At 38.2% G+C, this 17726-nt stretch overlaps 2 protein-coding genes across 2 annotated transcripts in view; one reads left to right on the top strand and one right to left on the bottom strand.

Annotated features, from left to right (window-relative positions):
• The window catches only part of IFT74 (intraflagellar transport 74), a 36726-nt gene extending 35559 nt beyond the window's left edge, over window positions 1-1167 (bottom strand). The window contains exon 1 of the mRNA XM_085043441.1: window positions 1160-1167. Within this exon, the coding sequence (XP_084899567.1) occupies window positions 1160-1167 (8 nt within the window). The remainder of the gene's footprint in view (window positions 1-1159) is intronic.
• A 334-nt stretch (window positions 1168-1501) lies between these two features.
• Window positions 1502-15402, top strand: PLAA (phospholipase A2 activating protein). The gene is made up of 13 exons (XM_085043743.1): window positions 1502-1712; window positions 2664-2764; window positions 2847-2967; window positions 3287-3454; window positions 4472-4607; window positions 5108-5277; window positions 6741-6898; window positions 7539-7758; window positions 9779-9847; window positions 11399-11470; window positions 12316-12417; window positions 13017-13181; window positions 14687-15402. Exons 1-13 carry the CDS (start codon window positions 1541-1543, stop codon window positions 15250-15252), a joined length of 2220 nt encoding a protein of 739 aa, XP_084899869.1. The 5' UTR covers window positions 1502-1540; the 3' UTR covers window positions 15253-15402.
• The last annotated feature ends 2324 nt before the right edge of the window (window positions 15403-17726 follow it).

The raw sequence follows: 17726 nt of genomic DNA, 5'->3' as shown, positions 1-17726 counted from the left end.
TGCGATTTTGACGGTAAAGCACTGTGATTTGAATGTACAAAAAAATCCCCATCCTTTCTCACCCTTGTTAAGCAAGCTTCTTTAAACATAAAATAGAATGTGAAACAAAAACTGCACAGAAAATTGAATACACAAACACACAAAAAAAGGTATAAAAGCCCCAACATTAATTTTTCTGATATTCGTGTTGCACAGGATTGTCTCCTATGAATTTATCTTGTTGAATTCACAAAGTGAACTTTTCAGCTTATTACCCTGACCAGAAGCAGTACTGCTAAGTAATGTGGACAGGAGATGATGGAGATGTAGGGTGTTGCTGGAAGCCACAGGAGGTAGCTCCTCCCTCTGGCTGTAGTTTCTGTGTTGTGAACTGTAGTCTGAAGTTGCTAGGCATGAATACTCTTTGCATTAGCTTCACATGAAATAGAAATAATTGGCAAATTTGCTGAATGCTTACATGTGTCTTTATATTGATCTTTGCAGCTCTGCAGTTGAGGTGAGGAAAGACTAATCTCATTGAGTAGGTCTTACTAAGTCATTCATCACAAAGGAAAGAACTTGTTAAATTGCACACAAGCTTGCAGCAGGAAAGGAATTCTAATTCTAACCCATAATTTTTGAGAGCTCTGTGAGGAAGAAGACATTAGTAACTTATTTGGGGTCATAATGTTGATAGTGATTGTCCTCTGCTTTGAAGGTTCAGGGATTACAGTAGCCAGGGTTTAGTGGGTGAGCACACTGTTGTATTCTGTTTTGGTTTAGCATTTCCAAGAAGAGATGTTACCTTCATTTGTTCCACGTGCCTTAAGTGGAGATGGTGTTCTACAGTTTAGTAGAGTATTGTGATTTCCTTACATATTTCAAGCTTACCAAGCATTAGGGTATGAAGGATAACAGTAAGATATGGGTGGGGGAACAAACACAAGAAAACAAAACAAGCACACAGCACCACAGTCTGCATGTTTATTCTGTGGGAATAAGTAACTTTTTCCAGTTAATGCTGTAATTGTTGAGGTTGGTTCAGAGTGAAGAAAGCAAAAGCAGCACCCTCGGCTTGATGAAGTTACAATCTATTTCACTGTTACTTGTCTACAGTGCTCCTAATGAAGAGCTAGTGAATACTTTTGACAGGCAGTAAACTTCATTTATATGCTCTTACTTTAACATGTACTTGGCTATATAGTTGAGTTTTCAGACAGCAGAAGATGCCATGAAGAAAAACAGTAGCTATTTCTGATCATATTTAGTATAGTGTTTGCCAATGAGCAAGGAAAAACAAAACTTAAGTCCTTCCAGGCCTATCATTGCATTAAAAAATAAGTGGAAGGCTTTAAGTATTGTGTACTGGGGAGGAATTCTGGGATGTAATTTTTCTCTTAAATATTTAATTCTTTCTAGGCCATCAATACTATTTATTCAGCACAAGGGCAGCATAATTATTAATTCAAGAATTGTAGTTTACTCAAATAAAGTATTGTTTTTGTCATGATTCTGAACTGATTATCACATATGTTTAAGTCTTAACAGGGGTTTTACTGAGATGCACTGTATGAGTGGCCACTCAAATTTTGTATCTTGTGTGTGCATCATACCTCCAAGCGACCTCTATCCTCGTGGGCTGATTGCAACTGGTGGCAATGATCATAATATTTGCATTTTCACAGTTGACAACCCAGCTCCTCTTTACGTCCTTAAGGGTCATAAAAATACAGGTATGTAGTAATTGTATTGTGGAGTTTTTTGCATAAAAGTTAATGTGATTTGTTAGAGAGGAAATAAAGTTGAATTTATGAAACTCAATTTTTTTTTATTTGGTATATTATGTAGCAAACGGTTTAATTATGGCCTTTGGAAATAGGACTTGATAATGTTAATTCATGCAGTCACCATTCATTGCCAGGACTTCGAAGTTTATCCTAATGAATGTTTGAACTTTCACTGTCCCTCTGAACTCATGGCAATTTACCGAATGATTATCATTTTGTCAAGAGTTGCATTTTTAAGAAGCAGTTAGTTCAGTTCTTTCTGTATTAAGATTAATTTTTTAGTCAAAGCTGATACAAGTAGAGAAAGCTTCATAAATAAACTTTCTCTGCCCATTTTGTTACTTAGATGGGAATTTATTGTTAATTGGTGCTTAAAATACATAGCGTTACACTGTGTTACTGCGGCATTTGCAGAGTTTTTACCAAAGCTTTGAATGTTACCACAGTTTTTTGGTGGTAGTATTTTGCCTTCCAAGAAGGTGAGCTAAGTATCTTTGTATGAAGTCTTGCTTCATGAAGGCATAAATGAATACCTGTTGAGAAAACTTTTCTTTCTCTGATGCCTTAAAAACTAAACCTTTGCACTAATTGTTTGTCTTGACTAGTTATCTGATCTGCTTGTCATCATATTCTAGTCTGAGAGATCTGTGACTATGAGAAATTCAAAAATATGAATGGCAAAAATATTTCAAATTTTTTAACCTAAAATTCAGAGATTTTTAAGCAGTTTCCCTCTAGGTCACAATGCACCTACAGTTCACTTAATTCTTCTCTAGACTCCTTAACACCAAATATGCTACTAATACCAAATAATGAAATTAATCTCTTTAAATTGCTGGCATAAGATTTGTGGCAGTGCAGGGTACTTAAAATATTTGACTTGTATGTTCATTCCAGTTTGCAGCCTTTCATCTGGGAAATTTGGCACATTATTAAGTGGATCATGGGATACAACAGCCAAAGTGTGGTTGAATGACAGATGTATGATGACATTACAGGTATGAAGTTCCTCTACATGAATTTAAAATAAGTACTCTGAATTTGCTTCTGACAGTTCTTAACAACGTTGGGTTTTTGCAGGGTCACACAGCTGCGATATGGGCAGTGAAAATACTCCCTGAACAGGGATTAATGTTGACTGGTTCAGCTGACAAAACTATAAAACTGTGGAAGGCAGGCAGATGTGAAAGAACATTCACTGGTAAATATTTCTTCAGTTGATAATTTCATTGGTGTGACATGTTCTTGTCAAAAGAGAACAAATGTTAAAATCTTACTATAAACCGAGCAATATTTAGGCAAGATTTTTAAAGTCTTAAAGTAGTTACATGCCTGCAAGCCCCATGACTTCTAAAAAGATAAGATTTAACTTGTAAAGATTAACTGTGAGCAATTAATTTTTTTTTCTAACTGCTCTCAAAAAGATTTGTTGCTTGGATTTAGATGTGAGCTATATAGAAGTGGTATACAGCTGCTAATAGAGAGAAGAATGCATTAAAATTTTTTCTTCTTTTGTAAAGGACATGAAGACTGTGTGAGAGGTTTAGCTATTCTCAGTGAAACGGAGTTCCTTTCCTGTGCAAATGACGCTAGTGTTCGAAGATGGCAGATCTCTGGCGAGTGTCTGCAGGTGTATTATGGACATACAAATTATATATACAGTATCTCTGTCTTCCCTCGATGTAAAGGTAGGATTACTTTTGTGACTATTACACAACATTCTTCAAAATGAAATAACATGGTGTGTATTCTGACACTCCGTGTCACTGCCACAGCTAAAGAACTCAGGTAGCATTTAATTTTTTTCATACACCTAGTGTAAACAGATAAAAAAAGATTCTGTGACTCCAAAGTGTGTCTGTCAGAATTGCCCTGGCAATATGTGGGATAAAAGGTACTGAGTTAGAGCTAGTTGAAGGCTTAAGTAAAATTTCGATGAAGCAGTAGGCAAAACTATTTTCTTAGTTGCCACCTGTATTTCAATGCTGTTGCAGAGTAGCAAAATAGTAATGTGTGGTTTACCAGTTTGAGATAATGTATTTTAGGTACTTCCACAACATGCATTATATATAGTTTAGGTTAAGAATTTTATGTATGAGGCTTAATTACATTTGTTTTCAGAGTTAGAGGTTTAGAGGTACAGAACTAACTGTTGAGCCAGTTGCAGAAGAAATTCCAAGTCAGTGACCTTTCTGTGGGACACTTGCGCATTTGTTCAACAGGTAAAGTGCACATATATGAATTGATGCGTATATTGTAAACCTGCTATGCTTCAAAATTCTCACTGAGGAGTTTGTAGACTTTTGAAAGTGCTTTATGTGTGTTTCCTGAAGAAGTGGGCCTACCTTCCAAAATGCAATTAAAAACAAATGTGAAACTGTGCAAGCATAGTGCAAGATTAAGCAGTGATAATTACAAGATTGTTTAAGCCCTTGAAAGGAGGAAGGGGTCTTTCTTTGTACTGGGCACAGTTTCATTCACTGTCTGGCTGCTTAACCTGCAATTTATGTACTTTGGGCTATTTTGAGAATACAAGTGAGCAGTGGCTTTCTTTTTGCTCTCTGCTTGTAATTGAGAGAAATACTAAATTGCAGAAAGGCTCTTTTACTGTTTTAGTTTTTAGATACCCTGTTGCAGAATGGCATGTAGCATCACAGCATGCTAAAAATGTACTTCAAAAATTTTTTATATGTTTTTATTTTCAGATTTTGTAACTACTGGAGAGGATAGAACTCTTAGAATCTGGAAACAAGGGGAGTGTGCTCAAACAATCAGACTGCCAGCTCAGTCTGTATGGTGCTGCTGTGTGTTAGACAATGGTGACATCGTAGTTGGTGCAAGGTATCCAAGTTTTACTTTCAATATATTTGTAGATTCAAATCTGACAATCCTTGAAAAAATTGCCAGCATCACTTTAAATATCAGTTTCACTTATATTTAAAAGTACAGCCATTAGAGTGTGTATGTGTTGAATTTAAACATGTCCTGTACTTCATCCAAAAAGTAATTTTTTTATGTCAGTCGTAGAGGTGGAGTGAATTCTTTGGAAATGTGGTAAGCCATTAATAGACTTCAGAATAAATCTAGTAAGCATGGTATAAAGAACTCTCGATAGTCATATTGTATCTTGATTTTAAAATTATACTGAAGACAGCGTTACCTACTTCATTTCTTCTCTGTCTGGTTTTAGTATGAGAGTGAATTCCTTTCATAACAATAATTGGGAGGGGTAGTTAGAAATACTGATGGTTTCCTGTGACATAGAAGTCACCATTAGAATTTATGCAGTTATTGTGATATTTAAAATAGCATTTCTGTTTGAATGTTTTCCCTCCATTCAGTGATGGAATTATAAGGGTGTTTACAGCGTCCTTGGAACGTACAGCAAGTGCTGAGGAGATTCAAGCATTTGAAAATGAGCTTGCCCAAGCATCCATTGACCCTAAAACTGGTGATTTAGGAGATATAAATGCTGATGACCTTCCTGGAAGAGAACACCTTAAGGAGCCTGGTAAGTTATTATACTTCTGTCCTCATAGAGGTGGCTGCAGATCTGGGTTTGAGGTATTGAAAGTTTCCAAACTTACGGCTTTAGTCCCTTTCAATAGGGTTACTGAAGGAAACAGATTAGTTTTGCTCTACTGTCCTTTCACTGATTGTTTTGGGAGCAGAACTCTAGTTTAGGTTTTTAGGTTTTTGGGTTTTTTTATTTTCTTATGAGGTAATTTAGAAAAAGGTGGAATTGATGCTACAGTGTGTTTGAGATGTTATAGATCTGTTCTGCTAGCTGTATCAAGAGTATGTGAAACAGGTAATTTGCAAAAGGAGTACTGAATGTGCATTTTTTTTTCCCTACTAAAGGTAGTGGATGCAAATTTTCTGTTCTAGCATTTATCTTGAAAGGTAGTCTTGATGGGCTCTGTTCACACTTTCTAGGTACTTGGGAGGTTCTTGAGAATGCAATAGAAGAAGTAGTAAACATTATTTCTGAAACAGACAAATACTTTTTCAAGGTTAAGTGACTTCAGTCCTTGGCTATGATCAGGAAGTGGTGTAAATCTTACATCCACATGAATTTTTACATCTTGTTAGACCATGGAAGAATATCACTTTTCTTAATTGTCATCTTACTGGGAAGATGATAAACTTCTGAAATACTTGACCTAAGTATTGGTTTTGCCACTTTGTCTGCTGGCAGATACCGTTACCATAATTATAAAATGCTCTTGTTAAGATAGCTGCTGTTATTGTGAGATGTAGTATTGTGACTGGTTTTTGCTGGGAAAGTTGATTTTCTTCATAGTAGCTGTTAGGGGGCTGTGTTTTGGATTTGTGCTGGAAACAGGATTGGTAGGACAGGGATGCTTTTGTTGCTGCTGAGCAGGGCTTACACAGAGCCAAGGCTTTTGCTGCTCCTCACCCACCCCACCAGGGAGAAGGCTGCGGGTGCACAAGGGGCTGGGAGGGGGCACAGCTGGGACAGCTGACCCCAGCTGACCCAAAGGATGTCCCAGAGCATATGGCATCATGCTCAGCATATAGACTAGGGGGAGAAAAAAGGAGGTGGGGGGATGTTTTGAATGTTGGCATTGTCTTTCCAAGTAACTGTTGAGCCTCTGGAGATAGCTGAACACCTGCCTGCCCATGGGAAGTGGCGTATGAATTCTGTGGTTTGCTTTGCTTGTGCATGTGATTTTTGCTTTACCTTTTTAATTGTATCTCAATCCCCAGATTTTTCACTTCTAGTCATCTGATTCTTTCCTGCATCCCAGCCATGGGGGCAGTGGGTGAATGTCTGAGTGGTGCTTAGTTGCCATCTGGGGTTAAACCATGACATGCATCTACTTAATTCCTATGCTGTGAGTTCAAGTGTTGTTGAACTATTTTTTCATTTTCAATGCTGAGCACTATTTGAATACTTTTCTCTCCTAATGTAAATCATATCCTTGAAATTGTTCAAACTCCTATCTGCAGGAACAAGAGATGGACAGACGCGGCTTATTAAAGATAACGGGAAAGTAGAAGCATATCAATGGAGTGTCAGTGAAGGAAGGTGGATAAAGATTGGTGATGTTGTTGGTTCTTCTGGAGCTACACAGCAAACATCTGGAAAAGTTTTATTTGAAGGAAAGGTATATGCAAACTTCAATTGTAACTAGTCCTTGTTCAGTTAAAATATAATTTAGAAAATAGGTATTTGTTTGTACTTTTTTGTTATCTTTGCTCTCAGAGGTAGAAGTAGAAGTACAATTTGCTTTATTACTTACGAAACACATTTTGTGAAATAAGCAAGCAAATGGACACAAATTATTTTGGAGAAAGGTAAACTATTAGTGGAGGAATTACCAGGTTCTATTGTATTGTTAATACCTTGAGAAGTTAGTTTTAATATCCTTTCCAGAGGAAATGAACTTTATAATGCAAGGCTTACCTAAAACGTTAGGTACCAGGTCTTCTGTTCCTCTTCTCTATTGAACCTAATGACAGATAGGCTGAAAAATGTTTCCTTTGCTGAAATATACACAAAAAAAACCTGTCTGGGGCCACCACAGAAGAGATGCCTCTGAGATACTGATTTGCACTCTCACATGTTTTAAAGAAACATTAGGAAATCATTGTTTGTCAGTATTAGAAGTGTGCTTTTAAGATGGAAATTTCTTGAGACATCTGAATGCTCTATAGCTTTGCCACTATTAGTCTGCATTTGTAACATATTCATGTAAAAAGCACTGGAAAACTTCTAATTTGTTTTTATTTTTATTCTGCTTAAAGGAATACGACTATGTTTTCACCATTGATGTAAATGAAAATGGGCCTTCCTACAAACTGCCATATAATATCACTGATGATCCTTGGCTGACTGCATACAACTTCCTGCAAAAGAATGATCTAAATCCTATGTTTCTGGATCAGGTGGCCAAGTTTATTATGGACAACACTAAGGGGCAAACAGTGTTGAGTACAAGTAATCAATTTTCAGATCCGTTTACAGGTAAATATTTTAAACTTAAATAATGACATTAGATATTCCTTCCAGTTTTGTGTCTTCAGCACACTACTTTGACTGATCTTCCACACCATCATTAGCGAAGATGTGGAACTGGACTGGATGCAGTACTGACCCCTGGGGTACACCACCAGTGGCTGACTTCCAATAGATGTTGTTCCACTGATCACCATCCTCTGGTTGTGGTTGTTCAGTCAGTTTTCAATACATCTCACTGTCACAAAATCATTAAGGTTGGAAAAGACCTGTAAGAATGTTGAATTCAACCATTAACTGACCACCTCCATGTTCACCCTAAAACATATCCCAGGTGCCATCTTCACATGGGTTTTTGGATGCTTCCAGGGATGATGAGTCAGCTACTTCCCAGGGCAGCCTATTCCAGTGCTTGACCATCCTTCCAGTGTAGAATTTTTCCCTAATATCTAATCTAAACCTCTCCTGGTGCAGGTTAAGACCATTTCTTCTCATCCTGTCACTTGGGACAAGAGACTGACCTCCATCTTGCATCCTTTCAGAGAGTTGTAGAGAGCAGTAAGGCACCCCTGCAGCTTCCTGCAGGAACTTACACATCTCTAGTTCCCTCAGCTGCTTCTCATAAGACCTGTGCTCCAGGCCCTTTATCAGCTCCCCTGCCCTTCTCTGGACTTGCTCCAGCACGTCAATGTCCTTCTTATAATGAGGGACCCACAACTGATCAGAGGATTTGAGGTCTGCCCTCACCAGCTCTAAGTACAGAGGGACACTCACTGCCCTGTTTTTGCTGGCCACACTGTTGCTGATAAAAGCCGAGATGCTGTTGTCCTTCTTGGCCACCTGGGCACACCGTGGTTCATGGTCAGGCAGGTGTTGATCAGCATTGGCAGGTCCTTCTCTGCTGGGCAGCTTTCCAGCCACTCTGCCCCCCAGCCTGTAGCTGGTTGGTGTGACCCAGGGACAGGACCTGGCACTTGGCCTTGTTGAACCTCATAGAATTGTCTGCCCAGGCAGACTTCAGTGTTGTAGCTCTTGAACTTCTTGTACAGATATTACAGATACTTTCATATCCTTAAATGATTGAGGGGGAAGGCATAGATAGTTCTGGAAAAAAAAAAAAGAAAAGACAAATCTTCACGAAAATTCTAATCAAGCTAGTTGTATTTTTCAGTCTAGTCTTTTATTCCAGTGGAAAAAAGCTCCAATTTTCATACTAGTACAAGTAATACCAGATGCAAGGCAATTAATAAAATAAAAAAATATAGCCGTAGAATTAATCAAAACTGAGTGAAATACATAAATGACCTTTTTCAGCCAGGATATAGAACTAGAACAAGTTGATTAGTGATAAGCTAAACCATGTTAATAAATTACATCCTGCATATCACATTTACAAAATAAACTAATTAAATTAGTTTCACAAAGATGAACATAGGGAGAAAATAGCATTGAAATAATTGAGCTAAATAATTTTCTTGCAATAGACTGGAAATGAGAATACAGGCTTATCAGGTTATGTGTAACTCTGAAGAGCTGCAGTTACCACAGAATTAATTAGGTTGGAAAAGACCTCTGAGATTGAGTCCAGCCTATGACTGAACACCACTAGGTCAACTAGACCACGGTATAACATGCCTCATCCAGACTTCCATTAAGCACCTCCAGGGCTGGTGTGTCCACTTCCCTGGTCAGCCCATTCCAATGTCCAGTCACCCTTTTTGTGAAGAAATTCTTCCTCATGTCCAACTAAACTTGCCCAGGTGCAGCTTAAAGCTCTGTCCTCTCCTCCTGTCACTGGTTGCCTGGGAGAAGAGGCCAATCCCCAGCTGGCTACACCCTCCTTTAGGGAGTTGTAGACTGTTGTAAGGTCTCTCCTGAGCCTCCTCTTCTGCAGGCTAATCCCCAGTTCCCTCAGCCGCTCCTCATAGGATAGGCACTCCACACCCTTCACCGGCTTTGTGACCTTCTCTGGATTTTAATAACATCAAGGTGTGTTTAATAGTCATTGCTATTCTTGCTGTCTGACTAGGTGCTGGACGTTACGTTCCAGGCTCTTCATCTGGATCAAGTACAATACCTGGGGCAGACCCATTTACGGGTAATGTAAAATTTGTAATCTGTCTGGCTAGTACTTAAGATACATATTTTAATCGTGTTCTGTTGCATTCCATGCTTAGCCTTAAACAGCTGTTTCTTGCAGTTCTCAGTTTGGGCAGTAATGTGGAACAGCCTGGTAAGGCAGGCTCTGCCACTGCCAAAGCTCCTCTCAGTAGAGGGGAGCCCTGTGCTGTGGGGTCTGCCTCAAGTCACTGTGCCCTCTACAGCAGAAGAGTAAGGATCTAAACCTTTTGTTTTGCCAGACTTCATATGCATGAACAACACTAGATTAGGTATATTTACAGAGGTGATTTTCTGTTTTCATTGTTACTTATTTTTTTACATGATTTTTACTGGTACCATCCACCCTATGTTTTTGATTCTGTTCCTCACTGGTATAGCTGTTGTAAAGTCCTCCTCACTAGTTTAGCAACCTTGTTTGCAAAGACATTCACAGTTCCAGCCCTGCATTGTCAGACCTATCCCATCCCTGATTAGTAGCTCTTGCTCCTCAAAGAGGGTGCTATAGTCACTCCATTCCAAAATCTTTTCTGCAGTGAGCTGTTGACCTACTTGATGAGTCCGTTTATATTCAAGCATTTTTGCTTTGTTCAGAGTATCAAAGAACACCACCTGCACCCTTCCTTGTTGCTCCCAGAGCTCTCTAATCACTCTTGATACCCTCCAGGACTTTTTTGGCTAAACCATTGATGGCCATATGGAAGAGTAGCAGGATAACAATCTGAAGGCCAGGCAAGGCTTGGCAGTGTCTCTGTGGCATCCCAAATACTGGCCCCTGGCAAGATACCAAGCCCCCAAGTCACCAGGCTGGCCATATCAGTAGGCGTGTTCCTCCTTACCCTGTGGGAGATTACTCTGCTTCCTGTCATTGCTGCTTGCCTTTCCCCTTTTTTCAGATGTGAGATGCAGTCTCAGCTGATTCTTAAGTATCATTGCTGGGTGTTTGTTCCCAGCAGTGCCAGGGCATTCACTGCCTGTTCTGCAGTTGCATATCTGTAGGTAGAGCAAAAGCCTTTGTGCTGTTACCAGAACTCACAGCCTTCAGTATTCCCCATCTTGACAATCATTCTGTGTCCAGCTGTCTCTCCTCCCTGGCTTTTGTGGCTGTCTGTGGTCTTTGCAGATGGAGGCCTTACTGAGGCCTCTGTGCAAGAGAGGCTACCTCCCACAGGAGAGGCCACTCCTGGCCCAAGCACACAGAGAGAGAAGGCTTGGGCAGTGTGCCCTCCTGCTGGAGCTTGTAATGGATAAGGTATCTGCTGTGGTACAGTTCTTTGCATGTGTGGGTGCCAGAGACCATGACACAGTGTCTCCTAGCTTTGATTCACTTAGCTTGTGAATGCTGTCATTACCAACACCCTCACACACGGGCATAGATTTAATCTTTGAAGTGTTGAACATTTCTTTGTAATTCCTTTAGTGCAGAATAATCCCTTTAATAGTGCTGTTTGAAAACTAGTAACTAAAAAATAGAGGTATACATTACCTGTTTACTGATGGTGGTGTTTAAAAAACTTGACATCTTTGTTAGGTGCTGGTCGCTATGTTCCCGGTTCAGCATCAAATGCAGTAACTCCAGGGGGTGGGGTCGATCCATATACAGGTAAGAGAGAATGTCTGCCAATGAGAAACATTCCTGATGTCTTGGTTTGTTTTTTTTTCTCTGACATGAATTCTGCATTGATGCAAATTCATACTTTATTAAAAATAATGAGCAGATTGAAGCTGCTTATACCCTGGAAAATATTAATAAAATAGGGATAATAGAGCCTTCCTTTACATGTGGGAATCATGCGCGCAAGGTTTGCAATGTATGATAATAATCTGTTTGAGAGGACTTTTGGTCTCCTAGTAATTATGTTGTTGGTCAGAGAAACTGATAAATATATAGTTAATAGGCATTACACAATATCAGCCACTAAATGACCTGTGAGTTTAGGAAATCATTATAGGTCACGATAAAAGCTTTTAATTGCTCCTTAAAGAAGGAGATTTGAGGCTGCTATTGCTTGTGCCGTGATTTGGTTATATCTGCAAATCTTCTAGCATGTAAACACGTTATGAAAATAATAAAAATATGAGATTTCAGGGGCAGAAGGGATCTTTCTTTCTAAAAAGGACCTTGCTATTTTCAGGTCTTAACTGCAATAGCCATTCCTGTAAGTGACTATGTATTTAGTTCACATAATTAAGACATGACTGTTAATAATTTCAACTTGTAAATTTTTACATGAGGGTAGAATGGTTTGTGAAGGTATTGCTTTTAAGTTTTAACCCTTGAATGTAAAAATAATGCAAGGAATGACAGCTATTTGCATTCACGTTTTTTCCAAAGGTATTTTTCTGAGTTATGTCCAGCAGTAGAGAGTTACTGTTCTATGAGAGTTACACTGTTCTGTGTCAGACACCTTGGTAAACTGTTGAATGCTTTGTATTACTTTTCTGCAGGAATGGATGCCTACCAGTCAGCTGCAGCTAAAGTTGAAAATATTTATTTTCCGAAGAAGGATGCTGTCACCTTTGACCAGGCCAATCCTACACAGATACTGGGTCAGTTTTTTAATATCAAGGATGTTTTTTAAAATTTTTTGGAAGTAACTTGCCTAACTGAGCCTTAAAAAAAACCCTTTCCTTAATGCTAGATCCATTACACTAATCCAATACTTGGATTTTTAAATCACATTGAAGTTTGAATATAGCACATGCCATAAGCAAAACATGATCACATGACTTAAGAAAAAATACAGGAATTGTGATCACACTACAAACATGTGGTTTATTGTCTCTACTACCTAATAATAGAAAAGAGCAAACAGGAGTTGTATTTCAGTTATGAAAGCTCTAATGATCTTATGGTTTTCTGCATTTTTATGTCTAGGTAGGCATTTTCTGAAAATTTTCTACAAATTCTGGACACGTGTTGCAGCATTAAAGGGAAATTAATAGTAGCAATCACTCTGATAATTAAAAACTTGAAATTAGAAAATTATCAAATTGGAAAAAGTATTTAAAAATCTGACCCCCCCAAAAAACCTTCAATTGTTATAGTTGTTACTTGTTTGTACAGTGCCTTTGTATCACTTTATTCGAAATCTCGATTTATGAAGTTCTATTTTCAGAAAACCTTGCTTCTTCTACTGTTATTACAGGCAAATTAAAGGAACTTAATGGCAGTGCAGCTGAAGAACATAAGCTTACAGAAGATGACTTGATAATCCTAGAAAAGTTACTGTCTGCAACATGCAACACCTCTACTGAAACACCTACAGCACAGCAACTTCAGACTTTATGGAGAGCAGTTAACTGGCCAGAAGGTAAACACTTGCAATTACTTTTTGTACTGTCATCAATACTTCACCATGAACAAAAAGTTTGTTATGCTGTATGTTACACTGAGTGTGTCCCAAAGACTTGCTATCCCAAGTAGAAAACGGATGATAAAAAGGAGCTAACAGCAATGATCAGCCACCGGGGCAAAATTGTTAATTGGTTGTCAGGTTTTATTCTTGGCGTAATAGTAAACATAAAGGAGAAACTTGATATAAAAATCAGTTATGGTTATTTCATTAGGAGGAGTATCCTCAAAAAAAGTGTGAGACTTGTTTGGAAATAGAGTAAGGAAGTGCGAGGTTGGGATCCTAAGTTGTTACCAAATGAGAGATAAAATTAGGGAGGTAAATTATGGCAGAAAAAATCCAAAGGAGCTCCTGTTTAATATGGTAGAGAAGGAGAAGTTACTGATGCTAGGCTACATGATCAAAACTGCATTAATGAAATTAAATTCTGGAAGAATGCAAGTGGAGGTCATATAATTTCATGTGATAATGTATTGTCAGCACTGATGGATTGGAAAAGCTATTTTGGTTGTTACAGAACCAAAAAAAAACGATTGTGTACTTATACAAATATCTAAACATGGTTAAAATGAACTTCTTAAAAATTGCAGTTAAAGATTTATTAACAGGAAGAACATTTTAGTATTAAAAATTCATGGTCATTATATAACATCACCTAATCAAACTGTGTTTTCCATAACAGGGAGCTGGTGATGGCTAATGTCATACCTTCCAGACTCTCTCTATTATATGAAACATTAATTCTGAAGATTCTGCATATCTGCAGGAAAAACCTCAATCACTAGTCAGGCAGGTTCAGCTTTGATTTGGTTGTAAGCATTGGAGACCAGTAGTAGATCCAAGGAGCTAGATATGTTCAGAATTTGGGAAAGGAGGGATGGGATGCAAGCTTCCAGTTCAGTTTCCTTAAAAGCATTTCTATGTCATCAGTTGAGGACATATTTTTTATTTTTTTTGCAGAGTATGTCTGAGACTTGAAGGTAGTCTTAAAATACTTGGTTTTCTTTTTAAAATTTTCCTGTAAGCAGTTTTGTAGCTATACTGTACTGTAAGTTACAAAATGAGGAGAAAGGGAGATGCTGTCTATGGAGGGGTGTTCAGTCTCTGAAATTTCAGCTTTCAGACGTTTTTGGATTAGTTACCACATCTTGTGCTTGCCTTCAGTGTTATCATTTAGAGGTTTTAGAAAAGACTTTAAGATTTTCTACAAAGCATTATGTTAATTGGAAATCAAGGATTATGGATTTTTTATAATTGAAGTGTTACTGGAATGGGTTTGTGAATATTTGTCTTTATGATTTTCAAACTATTTATGCTTTACCTGAATGTCTTTGTGCATGAAACTGTTGCTGTCCATTACCAAAGCTACAGGGCTAAGAAGGTCTGTATCTGAAAGAAACTCACTGACAAATGTACACATAATGAAGTTTTAATACTATTTTTTTGTTTGTTTTGTTTCTTAGATATTGTCTTTCCAGCTCTAGATATACTTAGATTGTCTGTCAGGCATCCCACTGTGAATGAAAACTTCTGCAGTGAAAAGGAGCACGTACAGTTTATCATCCTTCTCCTTAAATTTCTGAACCCTAAAGGAAAGCAAGCAAACCAGCTGTTGGCACTTAGAGCTCTTTGCAATTGTTTTGTCAGCCATGCAGGCCAGAAGCTCATGATGGAACAGAGGGATGAAATAATGACACAAGCAATAGAAACAAAATCAGGCAATAATAAGAACATCCACATTGCGCTGGCCACACTGACATTGAACTATGCTGTATGTTTACATAAAGTCAACAACGTTGAGGGCAAAGCTCAATGTTTATCAGTAATCAGCACAGTTATGGAAGTTGTTCAAGATCTTGAAGCCATTTTTAGACTGCTTGTGGCTCTTGGGACGCTAATCAGTGATGATACAAATGCTGTGCAATTAGCTAAGTCTCTGGGAGTTGACTCTCAAATAAAAAAGTATGCTTCTGTATCGGAACCAGCTAAAGTAAAAGAATGCTGTAGGTTTGTTCTGAATCTGTTATAATCATTTTTCTTAGCACTTGTAAGACAGTGTATGCAGAAAAAAGATGTTTTTATTCATATTTTATGACAGACTATACTTGAGAAAATACTGTGGATTAATTACACTTGACTTGTTGCAAGATACAGATCAAATAAAACTTTTCTCACTGTTTGTCATTGGACTGCTTCTCTGAAGTGTATAGTGCACACGAACTTTGCAAGGAGTCCTGGCATTGCTCACATAAAAGTCAATCACCAAGAAGTCAAACCATATCAGTACTTACAGTTCATACAGACAGAAAAGGCAGGAAATGCTTTTATTTAGTGACTATCAGCTCTGACACCCCCCTGATGACATTCTGTGTTTCAGCATGATGAGTGTTTCTTGACTGTGGGTTTTTTCAGCAGACAAAGGGCCCTGAGAACTCTTAAGTTCAATAGTGCATTTCACAAGCTTATTAGTTAATATTAGCTAATATTAACCCTTGTGAAATAGCCTGCTAAGGAAATTTTTCATTAGCTTTCTCCACTTCCTTTGGAAACTTACCTTTTGTGGCTCTTACCTTTTTAACCCTAGGACTAGGTGACTTTTTGAGGAGTAGAATCTCTACGTGCCATATGGATGTTGTACTTCACTCATAAATTTGTATCTTGCAGCTTGTAAAGTGGCATGAACTTCTGCAGAAGCCTCTAACTGACTTTAATTTTTGAGGACAGGAATACCCCACCAGTTAAGAGCAAATGTCTTACTCTATGTTGTAAAATACTAGATGATTAAAAACAGGTCATCTTGAAGAGTGGGAGAGCAGTCTAGGTGCAGTGAAGAGACTGAGCAGTAGAAGCTTGAAGAAGCTTCCTAAACATGGTTGGTGCACCCTGCCTGTCAGTGTTCAGAAGACATTTGGACAGTGCCCATGACAAGGGACTCTAACTTTTTGTCAGTCCAGAAGTGGTCAGGTCCTTTACAACTGAAATACTCTATTGTAAACTGTACAAAGTTAAAGTCAAGTTTTAGGAAGTAGCTTTAACTTTCATAACTGTGGTGATGTGAAAAGGGAAAATAGTACTTCACAGCTTATTCCAGCAGACCTAAGATGTTCTGCACAAAAGGGGGATGTTATTTTCTACTGTTCTTTTAAGTATTACAGTTGAGTTTAGAATTTAGATGAACTGAAGATGGTCAATGTTTAAGTTACATTTTTCATTAGATTCATAGAATAGGAAACAGGAAAGAAAAATGGGCAAACTTTTCTGGCATGTGAGGTCTACATCACATGATATCTGCCTATGTTGTCTGTGCCAGATTTTGTGACCAAGAGCTTTTTCTTTTTTTTTTTTTCCTCCAGCTACCTGAACTGAGTTACTTCACTGCTTCTAGCAAACCTTGTCTCTCAGATCCTTAGTTGCACTCTTGTACAGTTGCACTTTTGATGTATTTCCAGATAAATAACCTCACAGTCGTGATCATGGTCATAGTCACAGGTTTTATGAGTTGATCCATTGGAGGTTCATATATGAGGCAGTCCAAGGAATTATTCAGGATTTACAGTGCTTAATAGATAAAGCATCTTAGAAGCTACCTTTTGGAAATATGTCTGTGAAATAATGTGCCTGTCTGTTGAATTTTGGTTGCCTACTATACTATTGTTCTTGAAGCTTCAGCTTTCTAATGTTATGCTCTTTAACTGTGTTTGTACCTGTGCTATTTTAAGAAATCTATACTTGTCTTAACATTTTGGTTTTATTATTGTGGGATTGCTCTGTTTCAGATTATTTTGTTAGATAAAAATTGTTTTGAATTTCCAAACCAAAAATTAATGTTTATATTAATAAACATACTCTGGCAACTCCCAAGAAATGGTATATTAAAAGATACAACAAAATTCACTTAAATTTGCAGAGAAGTTATGAGGTACAGCAAAAACTGCTTCTGGGGACTGCAGCACTGTTAGGCAAGATAAACAAAGCAGGCCAGGACTATTTGGAGAGAAAGATACCTGCTGCCACAAGGTACTGTGATATCAAACCCTTCCACTATCTAGCATCGTCTGAGGAAACGGGGAGTGGGGAATTGTTTGCTATTGCTTTGGTTTTAAATGGCACTGCTTAAAACTCCACGGTGGTTCGTGTCAGCATGCATGGAGATAACCACACAAATGCATGTAAGGGTACTGCACGCACAGTCTGCTGCCTGGATCACCAGAAGTAGAATGCCCTATGGATGTCATCAGGGTGAAGTTCCTGTTGCAGTGAAAGAATGTTAAATCTGTACTGAGGAAATCTGCCAGACATGAGGTCCATGGTGTTCAATCTTTTGAGACCAGAGGACAAGTACATGCCTGGCACACAACTGGGAGCTGGCTTGCTGTCTACAGCAGTAAACTTTGGATAAGTTGATCTGTGTGCTAAGTGCTCCTGATTTCATTCATCCAGGGGATAGTTGAAGTATGTTTGAGAGATTTCAAGAGCCCCTTGAAGAGAAGTTGTGTCTTCTGC

This window comes from Lichenostomus cassidix, chromosome Z (genome assembly GCF_008360975.1).
Source record: "Lichenostomus cassidix isolate B80296 chromosome Z, HeHo_3.0, whole genome shotgun sequence".
In the NCBI taxonomy this organism is placed as follows: domain Eukaryota; kingdom Metazoa; phylum Chordata; class Aves; order Passeriformes; family Meliphagidae; genus Lichenostomus; species Lichenostomus cassidix.
This window is presented reverse-complemented; position numbering and strand designations above follow the sequence as displayed.

Bases quoted from the DNA above. Each gene is read 5' to 3' on its own strand.
- PLAA (XM_085043743.1), top strand. From the start codon at position 1,541: ATGCACTGTATGAGTGGCCACTCAAATTTTGTATCTTGTGTGTGCATC. The intron at 5,278-6,740 runs GTAAGTTATTAT...TCCTATCTGCAG, and splicing joins AGAACACCTTAAGGAGCCTG to GAACAAGAGATGGACAGACG. The intron at 12,418-13,016 runs GTCAGTTTTTTA...CTGTTATTACAG, and splicing joins CAATCCTACACAGATACTGG to GCAAATTAAAGGAACTTAAT.